The sequence below is a fragment of the Garra rufa genome, chromosome 18 (genome assembly GCF_049309525.1).
Source record: "Garra rufa chromosome 18, GarRuf1.0, whole genome shotgun sequence".
NCBI classification, from domain to species: Eukaryota; Metazoa; Chordata; class Actinopteri; order Cypriniformes; family Cyprinidae; genus Garra; species Garra rufa.
Genome location: NC_133378.1, coordinates 20,275,895 through 20,298,809, shown reverse-complemented (window position 1 = coordinate 20,298,809; position 22,915 = coordinate 20,275,895). Strand labels below are relative to the sequence as shown.

The 22,915-nt window shown below is 35.5% G+C and overlaps 1 protein-coding gene across 1 annotated transcript; it reads left to right on the top strand.

The window, feature by feature from the left end:
* The first annotated feature begins 788 nt into the window (after positions 1 to 788).
* LOC141291303 (uncharacterized) lies at positions 789 to 5,716 on the top strand. The gene is made up of 5 exons (XM_073823478.1): positions 789 to 3,467; positions 3,583 to 3,663; positions 3,737 to 3,834; positions 4,874 to 4,974; positions 5,081 to 5,716. The coding sequence occupies exons 2-5, from the start codon at positions 3,584 to 3,586 to the stop codon at positions 5,249 to 5,251; spliced, it is 450 nt and encodes a 149-aa protein (XP_073679579.1). The 5' UTR covers positions 789 to 3,467; position 3,583; the 3' UTR covers positions 5,252 to 5,716.
* Positions 5,717 to 22,915: the final 17,199 nt, after the last annotated feature.

Here is a 22,915-nt window from a genome sequence, read left to right as displayed (position 1 = left end):
TAAGGTGCCTTTCTAGTTTTATTTTGTTTTATCTCTAATCAGTCATCACTAGAAAGTGTCATTTATCACCAAGGTTTATGTAAAATTAATTCATTAATTCTTTTTTGTGTTCAACTTAAAATAACAGCATACGAGTTTGGAACAACATGAGGGTGAGTAAATAATGATAGGATATTACATTTTTTGTGAATTGTCCCTTTAAGTGTCTATCTATTCATTTAAACTTGAATGACTGAAAGATGTTGCTTTAATTTTATGTATAAAAATAATTTCGAATGTGTATGATTCGAAAAGCAATTAAAGCATGTGTTTAGGAAATACGTGTGTGTTTGTGCTGGTTATTTCCCATGTCTCACACAGATCCGCTGCCATGCTGTTTCTGGGATGTCCCCTCTTTTCAGCACTGATGGTCCATGGCTAAGCTGCTATGACACACCGCAGCGTCCTTCAGAGGGGCCCTCCAATTACCACAGAGACACACCAGCCACCAAAAACAATGTGTATGCTATGTATGGAAAGGTATTCAGGAAGCAGTCTATAAATCAGTATGAGTAAATGAGACTAAAAGAAGATTAGCAGACATGTGTTTGTGACTGACATTGGCATTCAATTAGCTTGACCTTTTAAATGCATTCATGCTATTTTGATTAAAAGCTTATTTAAAAAAAAAGTCTTCCGCTTTGCTTCTACCTTTTGTAGCGTGACTGATTTCCTCTGGTGTTCAGAGTGGACTGGGGTTTTCTAGCACCATTTGAAATCGGTCGTGCTGAAAGGTATGACGTCCCCTTCGTATGAGCAAACCGCAGACGACTTTGTAGACGATAAAAGGACAGGAAATGGTCAGGGTGAAGTTTCAAGTTGTTAACCTATTAACCACTCAAACAAGGTCAGGACTTAACCAGGGCTGAGGGCAAAAATGCCCCAAAAGGTGACAAAAATGGCACAGATGATTAAAATGGAAGGAAAAACAAGGCTCCCAGCATATAGATCTATTAGGTTTAGTGCCTTGATCTGTAGAAGATAATTACTCACCCTCATGCCATTCTAAACCTGTAAGACCTTCATTCATTTTCAGAACACAAATTAAGATATTTTTGATGAAATCCAAAAGCTTTCTGACCCTGCATAGACAGCAACGCAACTACCATGTTCAAGGCCCAAAAACGTAGTAAGGACATCATGAAAATAGTCCATGTGACATCAGTGGTTCAACCGTAATGTTATGAAGCTACGAGAATACTTTTTGTGACCAAAGAAAACAAAAATGACTTGTAAGTACCTTGTACAATGAAGAATTGTTGAATAAAGTCATTATTTTTGTTTTCTTTGTGTTCTCATAGCTTTATAATATTTAATATAAAATGATGAAAGGTCTTATGACCAAAGTTTGGAACGACATAAGGATGAGTAATGTTTATTTTTTGATGAAGTATCCCTTTAATTGTATTTAAACTACTTGAAATGGAATCAACTGTATCGTTTAAATATATTTTTTAAAATCAGAAAACATTGCAAAATGGCTTGTTTTCTCTCTTTTTTTGGTATTTTTTACTGCAAAGGTGAACAAAAAACTTGCTCTATTTTTCATTAAAGCTAAAATGAAAAAGGAAAATATGAAAAAGGTCAGAGGGTACTGGTTAAAATGCCTCAAAAATCAATTTCAGGGGACAAATATTGCCCCTTAATAAATAAAAATCTGCATCATCAACTTTCATACTACTAAGAACAGTTCTTCTTTTAAGCTGAAATATTTTAAGCTCAATTCAATATTCTGATTAAGTTAACAGAATAGTTCACCCAAAAATTCTGTCATCATTTACTCACTCTCCATTTGTTCCAAACCTGTATGACATTCTTTCCTCTGCTGAGCCGAAAAGAAGAAATATTGAAGGATGATAGTAACCAAACAGTTGATGGTAGCCATTGACTTCCATAGTATGAAAAAAAAAAGTGCACAGCGGACAGAGAGTAACTTATGACAGAATTTTATTTTTGGGTGAACTATCTCTTTAAGATTACATTCATTTCCATTCTTATTTTAGATAGTTTCAACCTTATTTTCGGTGTTTTCATAATAAGGTTTTAGTTTTACTATTGCAATGATTTATTAAATTATAACAGACAGGGAACTGAAATCTACAGCTGAAGTCAAGTTTACCTACACCTCGCAGAATTTGCTAAATGTTAATTATTTTACCAAAATAAGAGGGATCATACAAAAGACTGACTTATTTATTTATTTAGTACTGACTTAAATACAATCAGTTCACATAAAAGTCGTTTACATATAGTCCACAAGAGAAAATAATAGCTGAATTTATAAAAAAAAAATGACCCCGTTCAAAAGTTTACATACACTTGATTCTTAATATTGTTTTGTTGAATGATCCACAGCTGTGTTTTTTTGTTTAGTGACAGTTGTTCATGAGTCCCTTGTTTGTCCTGAACAGTTAAACTGGCCGCTGTTCTTCAGAAAAATCCTTCAGGTCCCACAAATTCTTTGGTTTTTCTGACCTAAATACTGATCCAAAGAAGATATTTAACATAAAAGACAATTACAGTCCCTCAGTTGTCCTCAGTGTGAAAAGCTGGATCTCAAAATCATACAGTCATTGTTGCAAAGGGTTCAAATACAAACTTTTAAAGAGAACAGCGGGCAGTTTAACTGTTCAGGACAAACAAGGGACTCATGAACAACTGTCAAAGAAAAACACAGCTGTGGATCATTCAGGTATGAACACAGTATTATGAATGAAGTGCATGTAAACTTTTAAACAGGATCATTTTTATAAATTGAACTATTATTTTCTCTTGTGGACTATATGTAAACGTCTATTACGTGAAATATCTTATTCAGGTCAGTACTAAATAAAAAATAACATGCATTTTGTATTATCCCTCTTATTTTGGTAAAATAATTAACATTTTGCAGATTCTTCAAGGTGTATGTAAACTTTTGACCTCATATACATGTGGTCACAACTACCATACCATAGAAGATTGTACAGTTATCAACGTGTTATTTTTTAACGTGTCTACCAAAGTCATTAGCATTTCATTTCTATAGACTATTACAGCATGACACAATTTACTTTGTCCCATCAGTGTCCTTCAGCTCATCAGCTTTAGGATTAACAGGACATGTTTGGACCCGCAGCTCTAGAGTCAATCATTAAACACACATGCACACATCACTTCTGAGCCAACACATACTATCCCACAATCCCAGGACAGCAGAGGCAAGTGTCAGAAGGGATGGAACTGTATTTGTCCTCATTCCTTAGAGGAATCAGGTGCTTTCTGTCACCTGGGTTACAAGATCTCCATGGATGTCACAGCCAACCCGCTGCCTGAACTGAGTGGCACAGCCCCACCAAGATCTGTCCCAATCTGATCTGGAGTCAGTCAGCTGGATGTCACTCCCAGGCTTTCTAAGAGTACAGAGAGAAAGTCACAGATGAAGACAGGTAAGAATACATGCCCATTTTTTACTGTATTTGCATTTTCCTGCTAAAGTTGTGGGCGATGTCATGAGCTATAAATCTAAATTTTTAGGCTTTACATCTTACATTTCTTTTTTAGAATGATTGAACAAGACATGATGTTGGAAAATGAACTGATCAAGGATGACTGCTATCTACAATGCCGGCAATATCTCATCAGGTGTGTGTTTTTCACTAATGGTGGGCCTTCTTGATTTTGAAGAAGCACAGTTTTTCAGTTGTCTGTCTTTCAGTTTGTTTGGCGAATCAGCTGCAGAGTATTTCCTCAGCCCTTCCTCTTGCTCAAAGGAAATACCCTCTTGGTTTTCCCAGCTAAAAGACGACATGAAAGGTATTTTTGGTTTTTACAGATGGATAACTGTATGCAAAATGATTTTTTGGGAGGTATATTTACTCGTTCAGTGATTTTTTGTTTGTTTGTTTTGTTTTGAGAATAGTCATCAAGGCTGTATTAATTAGTCAAAACAGTAAAAGCAGAATTATTATTATGAATTTCCAGCATCATTACTTCAGTCTTCAATGTCACATGATCATTCAGAAATCTAATATGTTGATTTGATTTTCAAGAAATGTTTTTTTATTGTCAGTGTTGATAACAGTGCTGCTGTTTAACATTTTTGTGAAACCGTGATACATTTTTAGTATTCTATAATGAAAAGAAAGTTCAAAAAACATTTGTGACCCTGGACCACAAATCCATAAGGGTCAATTTTTGAAATTGAGATGTATACATATATTATAAATAAGCTTTCCATTTGTGTATAGTTTGTTAGGATAGGGTAATATTTGGCCAAGATACAACTATTTGAAAATCTGAGGGTGCAAAAAAAAATCTAAATACTGAGAAAATCACCTTTAAAGTTTTTCAAATTAAGTTCTTAGCAATGCATGTTACTAATCTAAATTAAGTTTTGATATATTTACAATAGGAAATGTACAAAATATCTTAATGGAACATGATCTTTACTTAAAATCCTAATGATTTTTGGCAAAAAAGAAAAATTTATAATTTTGACCCATACAATGTATTGCTGGCTATATTTCCCCAAATATACCTGTGCTACTTAAGACTGGTTTTGTGGTCCAGAGTCACATTTATTTAAAATAGAAAGCCTTTGTAACATTATAAATGTCTTTACTGTCACTTTTGTTCAATTTAACACATTCTTGCAAAACAAAAGTATCAATTTCTGGCAAAAAAACAACAGCCAAACTGTATAGTGAACATAGAAACATCTCTAATGTATAGTGTGTGAGTAAATCTGGATATACACAAAGATTCTGGGTTTGTAAATACTGAAAGTTGAGAAATCTTAGAAAAGTTATGATGTGAAATTAATAAAGTATTTAAGTCTGGTCTTTGTTATTAGATGACATGAGTGCAGTTACCCTATGGGATGCTATGAGACAACGCTCTGCACTAAAAATGCAAGACTCAAACCCAGATCCCTCGATGGAGATTACTAATGAGGTCTAATTACACCTAACTCAATCTACACTCAAATCTCATCTTCTTCTTCTTTTTTTTTTTTTTACTACAAGACAATCAGCAAGCTAACACTGCTCTTCTTCAACAGATTGTGAGAAGGGTGACAGACTGGAAGACTCTCAAGAAACAGGATCATCTGATATACTTATCAGGAGTGAAATACATGTTCCATCGTGCTCAACGTAACCAGGCCATCTCTGCTCTCCTTCTACAACATAACCCACTTTTTGACTATGGGATAAATAATGGACTGAATTGATTCTTGTCCATAACGCAGAATCAACCATATGAGCTCATGGTGAGGTAAAACCGCAACAGAAGGGGTCCTGGAAATCAGATCAGCAAAACATTTAGGACATAGACAAACTGGAACTAAATTTAAACATTTATCCAGCACTTTAATTGTTCTGTTGCCCTATTTTAGACTTGCACAGGCTTGAGAAATGAGTCAGTTACAGTGGTGCACTGTGGTAGGCATTTGTACTTGCTGTTCACTACCATCGGAGGGCAGCAGAATGTTAATTTCTCACTTCTGAAATAATTTTATTCTCTAGCACAGTGGTTTTCAAGTGTTTTTGCTACAGGACCCTGATTGTACTTACCCATCACAATATAAAAAATGATAAACTGTATAAAGTTTAATCTATGTCATATTTTCTTTTGTGCATTTAACATTGTTTTTCCCCCAGTGAATCTATCACAAACAATCCACCAATAAACTATTGTATTTATATAAGGGCTGAATACACAATTTCAACTCTTTTTTTCTTCTTCAGGTGTTAACCTGCATTACATTTAGAAACTAAATGCGTTTAATTTCAGACGAGAAGATTTTCAATAGAGGGTTTGCACTTACGGTTTGGTCAGTTACCCAGATTTGCGGCCATATTGGAGATACTTGGATGTAAACAACAGCATAGGTTGCACGTTTAATGCATTACAACTTTAATGTTCTGCTAATTTATGCTGTCTAAACCACTGAAATAAGTGTGTGTAAGATGTTAAATCATATACAGAAAAGCCTAGTAAGCAGGAAAGGGTGCAATATTTTGACACACTAAAATTAATATGTGATAAAGATATATATGAGCAGTATTAATTATGATATTAGCCATAACATTTCAACTACCTGATCGGAAAAGAAGAAACACAAATGTTGTAAAGATTCTTGCTTTGGAAATCCTGGTTCAGTTTGGCCAACCACAAATGCCTTTTTTCCTCAGACAATTTTTTGCACTCTTCTACTAGCCTAGAATCTAGACGCGCCCCTAGCGGCAGCAAATTACATTTGCTTCTAAGGTCAGTCTAGTTACTCTCAATTCACTTAAATTTCCGAAAAATCCAAGATGTACCGGGCCAATCACGAGTCGGTGGGCGGGCTTAACATGATGACGTCTGACCTGCGACCATAAGTTCAGTCAGACATGAATTCCTGGTTCCGTGAATTAAGCGTGGAAAACTGAACAGTATTTATATATTTTTTTACTTTTGATACACAGCCACGTCCATGTGTCCTGAGCAGGAGCTCGTTACATCTGAACGCGCTGTGGTGTAGAATACGCAAACACCGGAAGCGATCTGTGGCGTGTATACGACACTCATTGTTTACACAGCACAAGAGATTGTGGATATAGCGGCTATTCAAAATGGTAATTACTTGTGCTTGTCCTGGTTGTTCAAACCCATTTAAAGCTGAAAAAGATTACGTTTGATTGCGCAAACTCATCCTGGACTTTTTTTTACATATTTCCCCTTTCGGTGTTTGCGTATACTACATCAAAGCGCGTTCACATGTGACGAGTCGAATCATAGATATGCTAAACTCGTGCTCATGACAGATGGACGTGGGTTTGTATCAAAGGTAAAAAGAAAATTATATAAATACTGTTCATTTTCTTGCAAAAACCGATCGTTTCGTGTCTAAGGACATCAATGTATCGTCACGAGCCGCAGGGTGTAATTTGGATTTGTCTGTGCATGTTTTTGTTTACTTTTAAAGGTTTAGTGCCCATCTATGTCTATTATTTAGCTGACAGACTGCACAGTGCACTGATTTTTGTTAAAAATCTTCGTCGCTCTGACTACGTCACCTGACCGACTAAGTCTCTGATTGGTTGTAGCGCTATCCTATTGCGTGGCGAGGAGTTTGAAAGACAACCGTTTATCCCACCCCTCCGGTTGAGCCCTGTCTATGGAGAGTGCCCAGACCCTACATTTATGTGGGTCTGGCTTGCCAGGCTACTCTTCTACATGATTTGCACTACAAACCATTGTGTTCATAATTAAGATAATACATTAAAATAATATGGTAAGACACACCAATTTGCAATATCAAACAACAAAACCAGCTGTTTTGTTAAGCTAAGAATAGCTGGAACCAGATGAGACCAGAAGCCAAACCCATAAAATTTACAAATTGTTCACTTTCAGAACAAAAATTTATAGATAATGTACTCACCCCTTGTCATTCAAGATATTCATGTCTTTCTTTCTTCAGTGGTAAGGAAATTACGTTTTTTGAGGAAAACATTTCTCTCCGTATAATGGACTATGGTGCCCCCGAGTTTGAACTTCCAAAATGCAGCTTCAAATGGCTCTTAACAATCACAGCAAAATTATCTAGCAAAACGACCTGTTACTTTCTAAAAAAAAAAAAAAAAAAAAAAAACAATTTATATACTTTTTAACTTCAAATGCCCGTTTTGTCTAGCTCTGTGTGTACTCTGTGTAGAGATTAAAAAGTATATAATTTGTAAATATTTTTATAAAATAACTGATCGTTTCGCTAGATAAGACCCTTCTTCCTCGGCTGGGATCATTTAGAGCCCTTTGAATCAGCATTTAAACTGCATTTTGGAAGTTCAAACTCGGGGGCACCATAGAAGTCCATTATATGGAGAGAAATCCTGAAATGTTTTCCTCAAAAACATAATTTCTTTACGACTGAAGAAAGAAAGACATGAATATCTTGGATGACAAGGGGGTAAGTACATTATCTGTAGATTTCTGTTCTGAAAGTGAACTATTCCTTTAAGAAAAAGGATAAATTTGTAAAAACACTACACAGTTTGACTGTAACACAAATATCGTTTTCTTGTTGATTATTAGTGCAGGTAATAAACTAGGAAGCCGTTTAAATAAGCCTATTAAATAAAATGAAACAATTGACTACAAAAGGACAAATGCAGAGACTTCGCCTCCTTATTTCAGAAAATCACCACACGCCACTCTCAAGTTACAAACGGGCGTAGGTCCTATATGTTCTTAAATCTTGTCATTTGATGACTATTTTAAACACAAGGCATGTCGTAGCTATACAAAACACTTACCTTTTTGTAATAGCCTACAGTGCCAGAAAAAACCGCGTGGACTCCTCCTTCAGAAGTGAACAGTGTGCTTGTGAACAGGTGAACGCGCAGCTCGTGATAGGCGCGCTGCTGCTTATGAGAGTCAACACACAGGTAAGAATCAAATCTCTGTTGTCTAACTTTGTACTTTGATTAAATTACATGCACTTTTAGCGGTTGTAATCTTATTTTAAAAATATTAACCGTTCAAATTCTTAGTATTGTTAGCGACTTTGGAAACTGGACAGCCCTGTAACGTTAGTATGAACTTCTCGTTTCAAGTTCAATCAAATGCTGCACATTTTCTGTTGTTTCTTTGGTTCTACTAAGAAATTAGTTTTATGTGTGAGAGATGGAACTTTTTAATGTGGCGTTTTAGTGTTTATCATTACAATGCGATTTATTAGTTGTTAGGATAGACACTATAAGGGTCGTAGCGTTTTCATCTCTCTATCTGTCTGAAGTGCACAAACTCGTAATGAAAACGCTTTCTCATTGTATTGAAATAGAAAAAGCATGCTCAGACAGAGAAAGAGTGGCAGATCATTTGTCATCATTTGACTGTGGATGGAGATCTGTCATCAGAATCAGAATTACAGTGGCAATGAAAAAAAATGACCTTCATGTTGTGTTGACATTTTCAACACACTGCAGAAAGATGCAATAAAAGACATTCAAAATTTAAACTGTCATGATTGAACTACTACATGAATGACAAAGTACAGTGTGTACATAAGCTACATACATACATTTCAATATAACAGAACATTAGGGCTAAACTGTGAACTGAATTTTGTCTTTGAACTGTTGGATAAGTGTGTATTCACATTCAGATACCTTCCATGTTCCCAAACATCTCCTCCGCACTTTCTTCTAAATGTAAGAACAGCTCAGAGGACGGACTTCCTTGAAGAGATAGTTGTTATCATATACTCATCCTCATGTCATTTTTCAAATCTGTTTTATTTCTTCTGTGGAACATAAACAAATATGTTTTGAGAAATGTCTGTGTTTTTTGTTATTATGTTGGAAGTCAGTGGGAACCAACACAATTTTCCCTGGTGAAAAAACAGCTAAAACCAGCCTAGGCTGGTTGGCTGGTTTTAGCTGGTCAACCAGCCTGGTTTCAGCTGGTCATAGCTGGTCAGAAGGATGGTTTTAGAAGGGTTTTGGCCACTTTTTCAGGCTGGGGAATCATCAGCTAAAACCAGCCTGGACAGTTTGGGGACCATCTAAAACCAGCTACTTCCATCTTAAACCAGCTAAGACCAGCCAACCAGCCTAGGCTGGTTTTAGCTGTTTTTTTCAGCAGGGTTGCTACCACAATTTATTAAAATATCTTCTTTTGTGTTCTGCAACAGGTTTGGAAATGATGACAGAATATGATTTTTTTCATTGAACTACCCCCTAGTGTTCTATTCAGTCTTTTTACAGAATGTGATCATCACTATAACAGCTATCATTTGCTTGTGAAGTCTGCAGTATAATTTGAGTTAATAAGTGTGATGTCACATAATGATATCAAGAATGTGATTCTTTAGTTTTCATTCTAAATATTTAGAAACCACTGAGAATTACACAGTTGTTTTGTCCAGCCACATCAGCATGGCATTGACCTTGAAGAGGTCTGGTCTGTATCAGTAAAGACTGATTATTTATACTCTCCTACATTCCCAATGATCTGAAGTGTTGCTCAGTTTCAGCACACTCTGGAGAAGTGCTTCACATTTCTTTTGTCAGAGTTGTCACATGTGCATGCCATAATGGCATAATCTATAGAAGCATACATGTTTTAATGAATCTTAAGGTGTGTACGCTGACAACCAGTCACAGGGCAACTTGAGGCACAGCTAGAGTCATAAAGCATGGGAAATGATCCTTTTTTTCTGAGTATAGCTTTAATCGGCTCTCTTTTGACCTTTAGCCTCATTGTTGTGGGTAACAGTGAAGTTTAAAGACTTCCACGAGTCCTAAACCTTTAAGAGGTCTTCAGATTTTTCCAGGCCTTGTTTGCTAGATGTTGGTAACTATGTCAGTTGAGCAACCACCACTGAGATGAAAGTGAATGTTAGTGGATAGCATACTCCAGGTTTTATAGACCTAGTTGAGCTAATAGATAGCTATGCCCACCTGCAATTGCTCACTCCCAAACACAAAAACTCTTGAGATTAGTGTAAACCCATGTTTTGGTAATGCTAGATTACGTCTGAAGCCCCTGCGATAATTACTCACAGATGTAGGAAAAGCTGTCAAAACATATTCTGCGTGTCTGTCTCTCATGATAGCTCCGCTGGCCATTCATTCTCTCTGGAGCCTTATTTAAAATGTCAGTCTTGTGATTGTTGGGATTTTTGAGTTTTTGAAGCAGTCTCATCAGTCAGTTGATGTATTCTTCACTGTCAGACGTGATGAAATGATTATGGAATTTGAAGTTCTGCATTCATTTTGTACTGTTTGATTTTAAATTTTTTGTTTAATTCTCTTCTGCTTACCAAGCATGCAAGCAGTAATATTGTGAAATATTTATGCTATTTAAAATAACTCCTTCTATTTGAATTTGAAGACATTTATAATGTTACAAACGTTTTTTTTTTTCAGATAAATGCAGTTCTTCATCAAAGAAACCTGAAAAGATTCTACTCAGCTGTTTTCAACATAATAATAATAATAATAATAATAATAAATGTTTTTAAAGAGATAATCTGAATATTAAAATGATTTTTAAAGGATCGTGTGACTGAAGTAATGCTGCTAAAAATTCTGCTTTGAAATCACAGGAATAAATCACATTTTTAAATGTATTCAAATAGAAAACAGCTATTTTAAATAGTAAAAATATTTCAAAATTGTACTGTTTTTGCTGCGTTTTGGATCAAATAAATGCAGTCTTGGTGAGCATAAGACACTTAAAAAATATAAAAAATCTTAGTGTTCAAAAACTTTTGACTGGTAGTGTAAGAATTAGAAAATATATGCAGAACCTAAAGTAAAGTATTTTCTGACTATAGTTAGAAAAAGTTTTTTATTTTTATTTAATTGAACCGTTTATTTTACGTTTAAAATGTAAAAATAAATCTAAATAAGTTTTTATATGCATTTAAGTACCATATTTCCTAATCAGATTTTTATAGTTTTTACAGTATGATATAGTAACAATAAGATGCAGAAGAAAAATAAGATATAGTAAATATAGTAATAATATGATACAGTAAGGTAGCTCACGCGTAAAGAGGAAAAAAAACACATTAGTTTATTCAGAAGTCCAAACTAAGAAAAGTACTAGACAATTTTAATATTGAGAATGGTGGGATTTCACTGGTATTGTCTTCAACTACCCTAGTTTAAATCAGCGTGGGGAGTAATGTCGCTTTCTCCGCTATTCTGAGAGGAATGCAGGGAAATGTACAGTTCCGGAACATCACTCGACACTCTGCTGAACATTCTGAAATGACCCTCTCAGGAAGACCTGTTCTTCTTCTCAATCTTTCATTCTGTGGAAGTTCAAAGGTGATCATCAAGTGCAACATGAGGAATTCTTTAACATGTAATTGGTTCTTTGATCATGCACATACTGTATCTCAGGATTCTCCTCATCCTGCACGCACCGAATGAAAGATATGTACTGCTATACTGTTACATGAAGGCACGGCTCTGTGTGCATTAAGGATATTGGTTTTCTGGAATTTCCATAATCCATTGTCATTTAATGATCTGTTAATGATCTATAATGATTATTTAAAAACACATACATACATACTTTTTTGTTCACTCCTAAGTTAAAATTTCTCACCCCCATGTCACCCAGGATGTTCATGTCTTTCTTTTTTCAGTCAAAAAGAAATTCATGTTTTTGAGGAAAACATTCCAGAATTTTTCTCCATATAGTGGACTTAAATGGGGATCAGTGGGTTGAACGTCCAAATTGAAGTTTCAATGAAGCTTCAAAGGGCTCTACATGATCCCAGCCGAGGAATAAAGGTAAAAACTTTTTAACCACAAATGCTCATCTTGCACTAGCTCTGCTTATGCAACTTTACGCATTACGTAGTCCTGATGGAAACGACACTGTTTACAAAGCAAACGTGCAAAGAAAAGGCTAAAACAATGACGTCTGGTGATTTTGAAGTTGGAGGAGAAAATGAGATGGAGTTATTCGGCCTACCCTGCCTATTTGAACTGAAGTACACAGACAAAGAATTAACTGTGCGTTACCTTTCCAGCAAGATCACGTAACTCATGAAGTCGCGGACGAGTATTTGTGGTTAAAAAGTATATGCATTTTTGTTTTCTTTAGAAAAAGACAGATCGTTTCAATAGATAAGACTATGCGTTGAACCCTTTGAAGCTGCACTGAAACTGAAATTTGGACCTTCAACCGGTTGATCCCCATTGAAGTCCACTATATGGAGAAAAATCATGGAATGTTTTCCTCAAAAAGATTAATTTCTTTTTGACTGAAGAAAGAAAGACTTTAACATCTCGGATGACATGGGGTGAGTAAATTATCAGGAAATGTTTATTCTGGAGTGAATAAATCCTTAAAAGGGATAGTCCACCCAAAAATCGAAACAGTCATGAAAAGCTGCTTCTTCTATGGCACTTCTTAGATATTTTGCACAGTCTTCCAATGATTCCCTCTTACACTCAGCCAACACTGACATCATTGTTGCGAAACATCAAACCCTGTCAAGGAGACTGATTGGTGATTCTTTGTAAATCAGCGATCTGCAACCTTTTTCAGGTCATACACCAGGTGATGTTTCAAGCAGCAAGAACAACAACTCTAGGTTTTCCTGACTGCCTCTATGATCACCAAATGTAACATTTCACGTGCCTAAAGTACTCAAATGAAATGTTACATTTGGTGATCATTTGATTTTGAAGTCACCTTAATAAATCTATTTTAATCGCGATTAACTTAAATGTGCTTTTGATTGTGTTTAATGAAAAGGGAGTGTTAGGAAGTGCAGTAGCCCTGTGACTAAAGGTAAGCAGTGGTTTTAAGTTTACTCTTGGCTACTGTTTGGTCTCACTCCAGAAAAGCCGGAGGGATTGAGCTCACGTGAAAGCACTCAGGTTGTCTGGTTAGAGATTAACCTTGGTGATAGATAGTCTTTAAACCAAGCACAGGAGTCGGTACCTGCTGTCCTGCATTAAAATTCAATATTATTCTTATACCAAGTGACTATGTACAACCAGCGATATATGCCGGTATGGTTTATGCAAGTCGTACTCCTAAAAGTTTAAATTTCCTCTATTCTATTCTGAATGCCACTGAACAGTATGTTCATGTTGGCTATTGGAAGTTTAGTTGGATCTCATGAGGTTTAGATGTTACATTGTGAATAATTTCTGTCAAATTAGCCAAGTAGTTACACTCTATTTCAGCTCTTTCTTAGTAATTAATTCAGTTCTGCTGAAGCATGTAACAACACCTCAGTTTTGTATGGTGAGCTTACAGTCAAGCCCGAAATCATTCATACCCCTGGCAAATTCTGACTTAAAGTTGTTTTTATTCAACCAGCCAGTTTTTTTTTTTGTTGACACAGGCTTCTCCTAGGGCTGCACGGTTAATCGCACGATGTTGTGAGGCGCGTTTAATCAATGAAGGCGGTACTTTAATTAGTAGTACATCTCCATCACGTGCGTTCAGCTGGAGCGGCAATTAATACACAGAGACGTAAATCACTGACAAGCTACGCCAAATCGCGCTCAAAATCGCATTCGATTTTGAGCGCGATTTGGCGTAGCTTGTCAGTGATTTACGCCTCTGTGTATTAACTGTCGAACACTGAACGCACGTAATGGAGATTTACTACTAATCAAAGTACCGGCTTCATTGATTAAACATGCCTCACAACATCGTGCGATTAATCGTGCAGCCCTAGCTTCTCCCAAAAGATACAGACGATGTACAAGAGACATCATTGTGGAAAAAATATTTCTCAGCTTCTGTTTACATTTGAACAAAAAGTGGCATGTCCAAAATTATTCATACCCTTTGCAAACTGTCACAGTCTATGGGAAAATCCAAAGTTCTATACCATTCCAAATAGTCCCAGCTGTTCTAAAGCATTCTAATTACCCTGATTCATTGGGAACAGCTGTTTTAATCAACTCAACAGGTGAAAAACAGAAGCTCTCTGCTGTTGGTTTGTGGACAGTCATGGCTAAGACAAAGGAGCCCAAGTCAGGAAAGGGCTATAAGACCATATCTAAATGTTTTGAAGTTCCTGTGGCTACAGTGCAAAGTATTATTAAAAAATACAAGATGTTCCGCACTGTGAAAAATCTCAGAGGACGTAGTTGGAAGCCAAAAGTGACACCTGTGCTGGCCAGGAGGATAGTGAGAAGAATCCAAGGATCACCACCAAGGCCATCCTGATGTATCTGGGCTCTGCTGGTGGCAACATCTCAAGGCAGACAGTTTAATGGACGCTGCACACTGCTGGATTCCACGGATGCAGACCAAGGAGGACACCACTTCTCCAGATAAGGCACACAAAAGGCCACTTTGCCTTTGCAAATGCTCATCTGGACAAAGAAGAAGACTTCTGGTCTTTTGTTTTATGGTCAGATGAAAAAAATTTAATTGTTTGGCAACAATGATGTAGCCTTCATTTGGTGTAAAAAAGGAGAAGCCTTCAACCCTAGGAACACCATCCCCACTGTTAAACATAGTGGTGGGAACCTAATGTTTTGGGAGTGTTTTTCAGCCGGTGGACCAGGAAACCTAATCACAGTAAATGGCATCATGAAAAAGGAGCAATGCATCACAATTCTCAACAACTACATCAGGCAGTCTGCAGAGAAACTTGGCCTTAGGCACCAGTTGACATTTCAGCACGACAATGACCCAAAACACACAGCAAAAGTGGTGAAGAAATGGTTAGCAGACAAAAACATTAACGTTTTGCAGTGGCCCAGCCAGAGTCCTGACTTAAATCCAATTGAGAATCTGTGGAGGGAGCTAAAGATCAGGGTGATGGCAAGGAGACCCTCCAACCTGAAAGAGTTGGAGCTCACCGCTAAAGATGAATGGGCAAAAATACCAGTGAGACATGCAAAAAGTTGGTCAGCAATTATAGGAAGCGTTTGATTGCTGTAATAGCCAATAGAAGCTTTTTTTTTTTAAATATTTTTTTACACAATGATGTCTCTTGTACATTGTCTTATTATCTTTTGGGGAAAGCCTGTGTCATTTCCGGTCAAAAAAAAAAAAAACTTGCTGGTTGAATAAAAGTAACTTTAAGTCAGAATTTGCCAGGGGTATGAATAATTTCGGGCTTGACTGTACATGATGACTCTATTCCCAGCATATATCTCTCTGAAACCCACCAGTAACTCATAGACTGAGACATCAGAAGTATGTTGTACCTGCCTCGTTCAGAGCCGACAACTAACATTTGCCGAGGGCTTTTATCTGACAGAAGACCCCTCAGCAGCATATATCTATATATGTGATTTTCTGATAAGGACTGAGTCAAATACTTCAGTTAATTCAGGTAATGCTGGCTTTGAATGATTTACTTCACTACAAAGTGAGTAAGTGAATGAATGAATGAATTTTCCTGAAGTCTTAATAATTTACCAGTGATAACCATCATAAAGCAACTGAGATTGATGTTCACCACATTTTACACCCGTATGTGCTTGCTCATGAGTCACTCATCTGCAGTGCGAGTACAAATTTGTAGTCTTTGTCTTCATGTGGTCAAGTTGGCCTTCTCAGTGGCTGATGTTTGCAGATAAAGTCATTAATTTGATGTCTTAACAGCTGTGTGCGTTGTACATGAGTAAGCTATCGCAGACATCCTGGCAGCCTATTGAACACTGAAGACCAACGTCACATTAGTGTGTAAGGAGTGTTTTAATATGTTATACATTAATATTGATCTCTATAATATTTTATCTGTGTTAGTTCTAACCTGAACGTTTCGAACACTGTTTAAACTCTGATTTAAATATGTTAACAAGATAACACTATCTAGCTGGCTGACAAGTTTGACAAAATTGATAGCCTTGGAAGCATCAAACAAATCAGTTTTACACAGAACTTTTTTATTTTTTTATGAATGGCCACAAGAAAAATTCATAATATTTATTTAGTTATTTAATTTTCAGCCAAAAGTAGAAAAAATGCTAGTGGTTCAAATGGGCCAGCTAAATTATTTATTTCAATTAATTAAATGAATAAAGATAGTTTTTTTAATTTACTGTATATATATATTTTATTATATACTTTTTTGGGGTAACAGAACAAATCTGTATTTCTGAGCAGGGCCGTGCAGAGACCTTTAAAGGGGCAGGTGCTCAAAGTATAAAAAGGGCACCTGGAACAAGACATTAAAGAGCCCCTCGGGTCCATCACCTCATTGTAGGCATCCAGTTACTTACGTAACAAGTAACAATGTCATTAATAAGACAAATAATGCATTATTCAAAGTTTTAATTGCATTTATGTTTAGTTCAGGACTCAAACAATAGAATTAGTTATATTTTTATCACTATAAAAGGGGCTCTCTAAATAGGGCTGTGCTCAAAACATCAGTACAGCAATACTGTACTGTATATTGTGACACATTCCTTGCTGATATACGTATTATTACAGAGGCTTCTAGCAGCCAATGCTGTGAAGCAGTTTTGAGAAAGAAACAGAACATAAAAAACCATTTTAATGTTTAAAAGATTAAAAATATTTTCTTTGGACCTATTCATTTTGATTAGAAATTGTTGTGTATTAAATTCTCAAACCTAAAGATTTTCTTCTCTCTGTTAAACACAATAATAAAGAACAGCTGTTATATTAAACTCTGTGTGGTCACTATTGAAAATATATGTGGCCCCTGATGTATTGTATTGTAAGATTGTAGACGGTAGGATATTAAGCCATAAAATGGCATGATTTATAATTCAGATACAGGTTCACACAAAAACAAAATATCTTATACAATGGAATTTCAGCCTTTATACCATTAAAAGGGATAAATCGAGTTTTTAATTTATTATTATATTTTATTTAAAACATAAATAGTACTGTCTTAATTGTTTAGATATTTAGAAGGCACATTAACATCTTTCACATTTACAACTCTATGTGTTTGCTGCATAAAAACTAGGTCGATCATTGCAATAATTTGACCATAAAGAGCTGAAAAATGTGGAAATAAAAATTCCTTCTCTGTCACGAGGGGGCGCTTTAGGAGCGCTGAAATACTACGGTTTCCATAGGAATGGCTGAACACAAAGCAGCATTAACGCAGTTTTATCAGACGTGAAAGGAAAATGCAAACGACATGTTTCTGAGGACAGTCGGTTCCCTTCAGATACATTCATATAAAGGCATCAGTGCTGCGTTTTGACTTTGAAACCTACAGCATGCATATTTATTCAATGACATCATTGCCTTTTGAAGTTTAATCCAGCCCTATCGCGATTCTTGTCTTTCCTTCCCCAAATGTAAGACCTCCTAAATTATAATGAAGTCTTTTCTTATACTATTTAACATGTATACAACATTTTATGGCCTGCAGGAGCCCTCTCCTTTACGTTAGATTTACGATTATTTTTACATGACATTAACATTATCGGCAGCTATTTCAGAGCAGACTACACATGCACAAGCTATAAAAAAAATTATAAATACTCGTGCATACTCTCTTTTCTTCACGTCATTCTTATAATAATAAGTAACTTTAAATCTGGTGAAAACACCACTTACCAACAGCCACGAACGTGTCTATCCTTGGCTTTATAAACATGATCGGATCGCCCTGAACTTCCGGGTGGGGTCGTCACGTGAAAGGTCATCACAAGGGTCATTCTATTTACAGCTAAAACATTATTAATTAATTTTACTAATAGTTCGATTGGGCAGGCTGTCGCGAATTCGTTATTTTTATAAATATTTAATTTTTATATTATTACAAGAAAAAAAAATCTTAACTAAAGGGCACTTTGATCACTAGGAGCCAAAAGGGCAGGTGCTCAAGCACCCTCCGCCCCCCCCCCCCCCTCTGCACGTGCCTGTTTCTGAGTCCTAAAATATGCACGTTATTCTTATATATATGTTCAGTAAATACAGTTGAGGTCAAAAGTTTACACACACCTGGCAGAATCTGCAAAATGTTAATTATTTTCCCAAAATAAGAGGGATCATACAAAATGCATGTTATTTTTTATTTAGTACTGACCTGAATAAGATATTTTCACCTTTACATATAGTCCACAAATTATAAGAAAATAATGATAAAAAAAGGCCCCATTCAAAGGTTTACATAATTGATTCATAATGCTGTGTTGTTACCTGAGTGACAACTGTGTGTTTTTTTTTTTATTTAGTGATAGTTGTTCATGAGTCCCTTGTTTGTCTTGAACAGTTAAACTGCCAGCTGTTCTTCAGAAAAGTCCTTTTGGTCCCACAGATTCTTTGCTTTTTAGCATTTTTGTGTATTTAAACCCCTTCCAACAATGACTGTATAATTTTAAGATCCATATTTTCACACTGAGGACAACTGAGGGAATCATATGCAACTATTACAGAAGGTTCAATCGCTCACTGATGCTCCAGAAGGAAAAACCATGCATTAAGAGCCAGGGGTAAAAACTTTTGAACATAATGAGGATGTGTACATTTTTCGCCATTTTGCCTAAATATCAAATAATATTCAGAAGCTACAGAAGATAATTACATATCCCCTAGAAGACAAAATAATTTAAACTGACCCTGATCTTCAAATTCAAAAAGTTTTTACTCCCTTAATGCATTGTTTTCTTCTAAAGCATCAGTGAGTGTTTGAACCTTCTGTAATAGATGCATATAAGTCCCTCAGTTGTCCTCAGTGTGAAAAGATGGATCTCAAAATCATACAGTCATTGTTGGAAAGGGTTCAAATACACACAAATGCTGAAAAACCAAAGAATTTGTGGGACCTGAAGGATTCATTCTGTGAGTTCAGATTGTGGGTTCTATTAGAAGGGAAGAGGGTGTGTGTGGTCAGAGAAAGCCAAAGCATCACTGCCCTCCCCTCTGTACCCCTTAACCAGCTCAATGCCCCCCTAAAGAATGGTTCAGTGCATTCCGTCAGCCTGGAGACCGGCTCCCCCTTTCAAACAGTGGCTTTCAGAGTGACAGCTGCATTTGAATAAGAATCGCTCTCCATTCACCCCATTGCTGCGCTGAGGGCGGGGAAAACTTTTTCCGTCCACTGTGATTGGCTTAAGCAGGTCCTTCTTTTTTTGTCCAGAAAGGCCAGTTGTGCCTGTAAAGTTTTTTTTTCCTCTTTTTTTTTTTACTTAACTTTACAGACTCACACTTTTTTGGCACACACCAGAATATATCACACACAGCCAGCCTCAGGCTTTTTGTCCCTCCAAGGGAGCTCTTCTGAGAAATTCCTGTCTAGAGGATATTTATCAACTCATGAGCTTGCGTGAGTACTATTTTGTTTCTTGTATTTTATATATAAGGATTTAGATAAAGAATCACAGGCTCTGCCGTGCTTTGGTTGGTCTGTACAGATGCAGGTGATGTGCAGGTCATGCTGGCTTTATCTGTTGACTTGCCAGCCAGTTTTGGCTCTGTAAATGTCTTCATCCTGTTATTCACTTTATCTGTGTCTTTTGTCCTTTCTCTTTGATTTAACAGTGTCATGTTGTGCTCTTTATCTGAAAGGCATCATACCTTAGTGTGCTATGATGGTCTAGATTTGACGACTGATTTGTCATTTAATGTCTCATATGACAGTAATTTCTTTCTTTTTTCAAAAATAAATGTGACCCTGGACCACAAAACCAATCATATGGGCCATTTATTTTATAATTGAGATTTACACATCAGGATAAAACAATATTTGGCTGAGATACAACTATTTGAAAATCTGAAATTTGAGGGTGCAAAATATCAAAATCTCATTTAAAGTTGTCCAAATGAAGTTCTTACAATGCATATTACTCATCAAAAATAAAATATGATATATTTACAGTAGGAAATTTACAAGATATCTTCATGGAACATGATCTTTACTTCATTATCTTAATACATTTTGGCATAAAAGGAAAGTCGATGTTTTTGAATTTTGACCCATACAATGTATTGTTGGCTATTGCTACAAATATACCTGTTCTACTTAAGACTGGTTTTAGGTTTCTTTACTTTAAACAAAGGTAAATTACTTGTGCATTTCTTATATCAGTCTAGTATACAATTATTTTGTGGCTCTGTGGTTTGAATGTATTTGCTGATATAGTCTCAGTGAAGCATTTTGTTCTCTATAGTAGTTGAGTGAGTGTGAGAGGATTTAGTGGCAGTGAAATATGGAGTGGAAGCTGTGTGGGAAACGGAGGCTGTAGTATTGTGTGTTTGAGCTGACCTGTCACTCCTCTCACCCGCTTACTGAAGAGCCTGCAGCCAGGGGCCCGGTGCTCCTCTCTTCAGATAACACTTATGGTCCCACCAGACAAAAGCTGGCTTCACGTTCACCTCTTCTTGTTTACCTCACCTTAAATGTTCAATATTAAATTGGTGAAGTTAATTTGCACTGTATGTCATACAGTATACTAGTGCATAAATATATATGTGACCCAGGACCACAAAACCAGTCATAAGGGTCAGTTTTTTAAATTTTGAAAATTTGGAATCTGAGGGTGCAAAAAAATATACATCTAACGCCTTTAAAGCTGTCCAAATGAAGTTCTTAGCCATGCATATTACTAATCAAAATACATTTTTGATATATTTACGGTAGGAAATTTACAAAATATTTTCATGGAACATGTTTTTTAAATATCCTAATGATTTTTGGCATAAAAGAAAAGTCGATAATTTTGACCCATATAATGTATTGTTGGCTTTTGCTACAAATATACCCATGCTACTTATGACCGATTTTGTGGTCCGGGATCACATATATTTTTTAAAGCAATGCATGATAACTTGTGTGCTAATTTAATGAGTTCATGTTTATTTATTTGAGCCATATATATATCTCGGAGTTACAGATATAGTATTGTAGTAACAACTGTTTGTGTAAAAACTGAGAGCGTCAATACAAGTACATTTATTGATTCCTCATCATTCAAGAACAGTTTCAAGAACTGCATTTTCTTTCATAAAAACTGTAGTTATTGAAAGAAAAAATAAATAAGAAAACATTTGAGTGTATGTTTTTATAGCATTTAATTAACTTATTAATAATATTAATAATATTAAAGCAATCAAAGTTAATTAAATGCTATAAAAACATACACAAAATTATTAATATATTATATTAATAATTTTAATGTTGATTATTAATGTTAATAACTGGGTAAGTGCTGTTTTTTTCCATTGATTGTATGGTTAATTTAATAAATTGTTTAATTTTAGCACACAATATGGAACCATTAAAGAGCATTTTAAACCATATTCACAATTGACCTTTCTCGGGGATCTGAGATATAATATTGTAGTAACATAAGTGTTTGTGTAGAAACTGAGAGCATCAGTACAAGTACATGTAATTCTAATTACCAATTCCTCATAATTCAATTAACTAGTTATTGAGGAAATAATAAATAAGATTTTTTTTATAGCATTTGAATCAACTTAGATTGCTTTAATATGTTAACAATAATTTCAATGTTGATTAGGAATGTTAATAACTGGGTAAGTGCTGTTTTTTCCAATGATTGTGTGGTTAATGTAAACAAATATTTAATATTTTACCACAATATGGAAGCATTGAAGAGCATTTTAAACCATATTCACAACTGACCCTACACGGGAAGTTTGACAGGCGATCTGACCAATCATAATGCTGAATCTGCTTAAAAATTAAATTTAAAAATAGTGTCTTGATGTTTTTCTGCAGTAAAAAAAGTAAAATACCTTCTGATATTTATTTTGTGCTATAACTAGTAAAGAAGAAGTGATGATCGTTTCACATGCTGCTTGAACTGACGCGCTACAGCAATCTGTCACAACACAAGAGCCATAAATGGTATTTATTTATTTATTGTTTGAATTTCTTAAGAAAATGACAAAATTTAAAAGTGAAGACTTTGTTTCATACTAGGGGTGAAAATCTTTCAGTATTCAAATTGATTTTTGGGGTCATGATTAAAAAAAAAAAAAATTCACGATTTTCAGTTGTTGTTTTTTTAAGATTCACAATTTTTCATCTTTTTTTTTTTGTTCACACATTTTAATACAAAAACCTACCAGTCTATAGTATGGGTAGTCCTGACTCAAGAAATCAGTGTTCCCTTTAAATATTAACTTATGAATAAATCAAAAAAATGTACTACGAAACCCCTAAATATGAGATGGGAGGAAAAATATATATTTCAATGCTTTCTCTGGCAATAATATCATGGGGTAATTACACTGTATATAAATTGCTAGCATTAGGGAGCCATTATTAATATACAGGGCATTGAAAAACACTTTTTTTGAATCGGCGCTTGCGTTTTACTTTCAATTTCTAGATTTGAGATCGCACGGAACGCACCACATGTTTTAAAAGATTAGATTTCCTCCTCCATTGCTGTTTTGTTCCTACAACATCATGCTATTATTATTATTATTATTATATTAA

What these genes read in the sequence shown, in the direction of transcription:
- LOC141291303 (XM_073823478.1), top strand. Translation starts at nt 3,584, where the DNA reads ATGATTGAACAAGACATGATGTTGGAAAATGAACTGATCAAGGATGAC. An exon ending in TGCCGGCAATATCTCATCAG is followed by an intron (nt 3,664 to 3,736) that starts GTGTGTGTTTTT and finishes TCTGTCTTTCAG; the next exon opens with TTTGTTTGGCGAATCAGCTG. An exon ending in CGATGGAGATTACTAATGAG is followed by an intron (nt 4,975 to 5,080) that starts GTCTAATTACAC and finishes CTTCTTCAACAG; the next exon opens with ATTGTGAGAAGGGTGACAGA.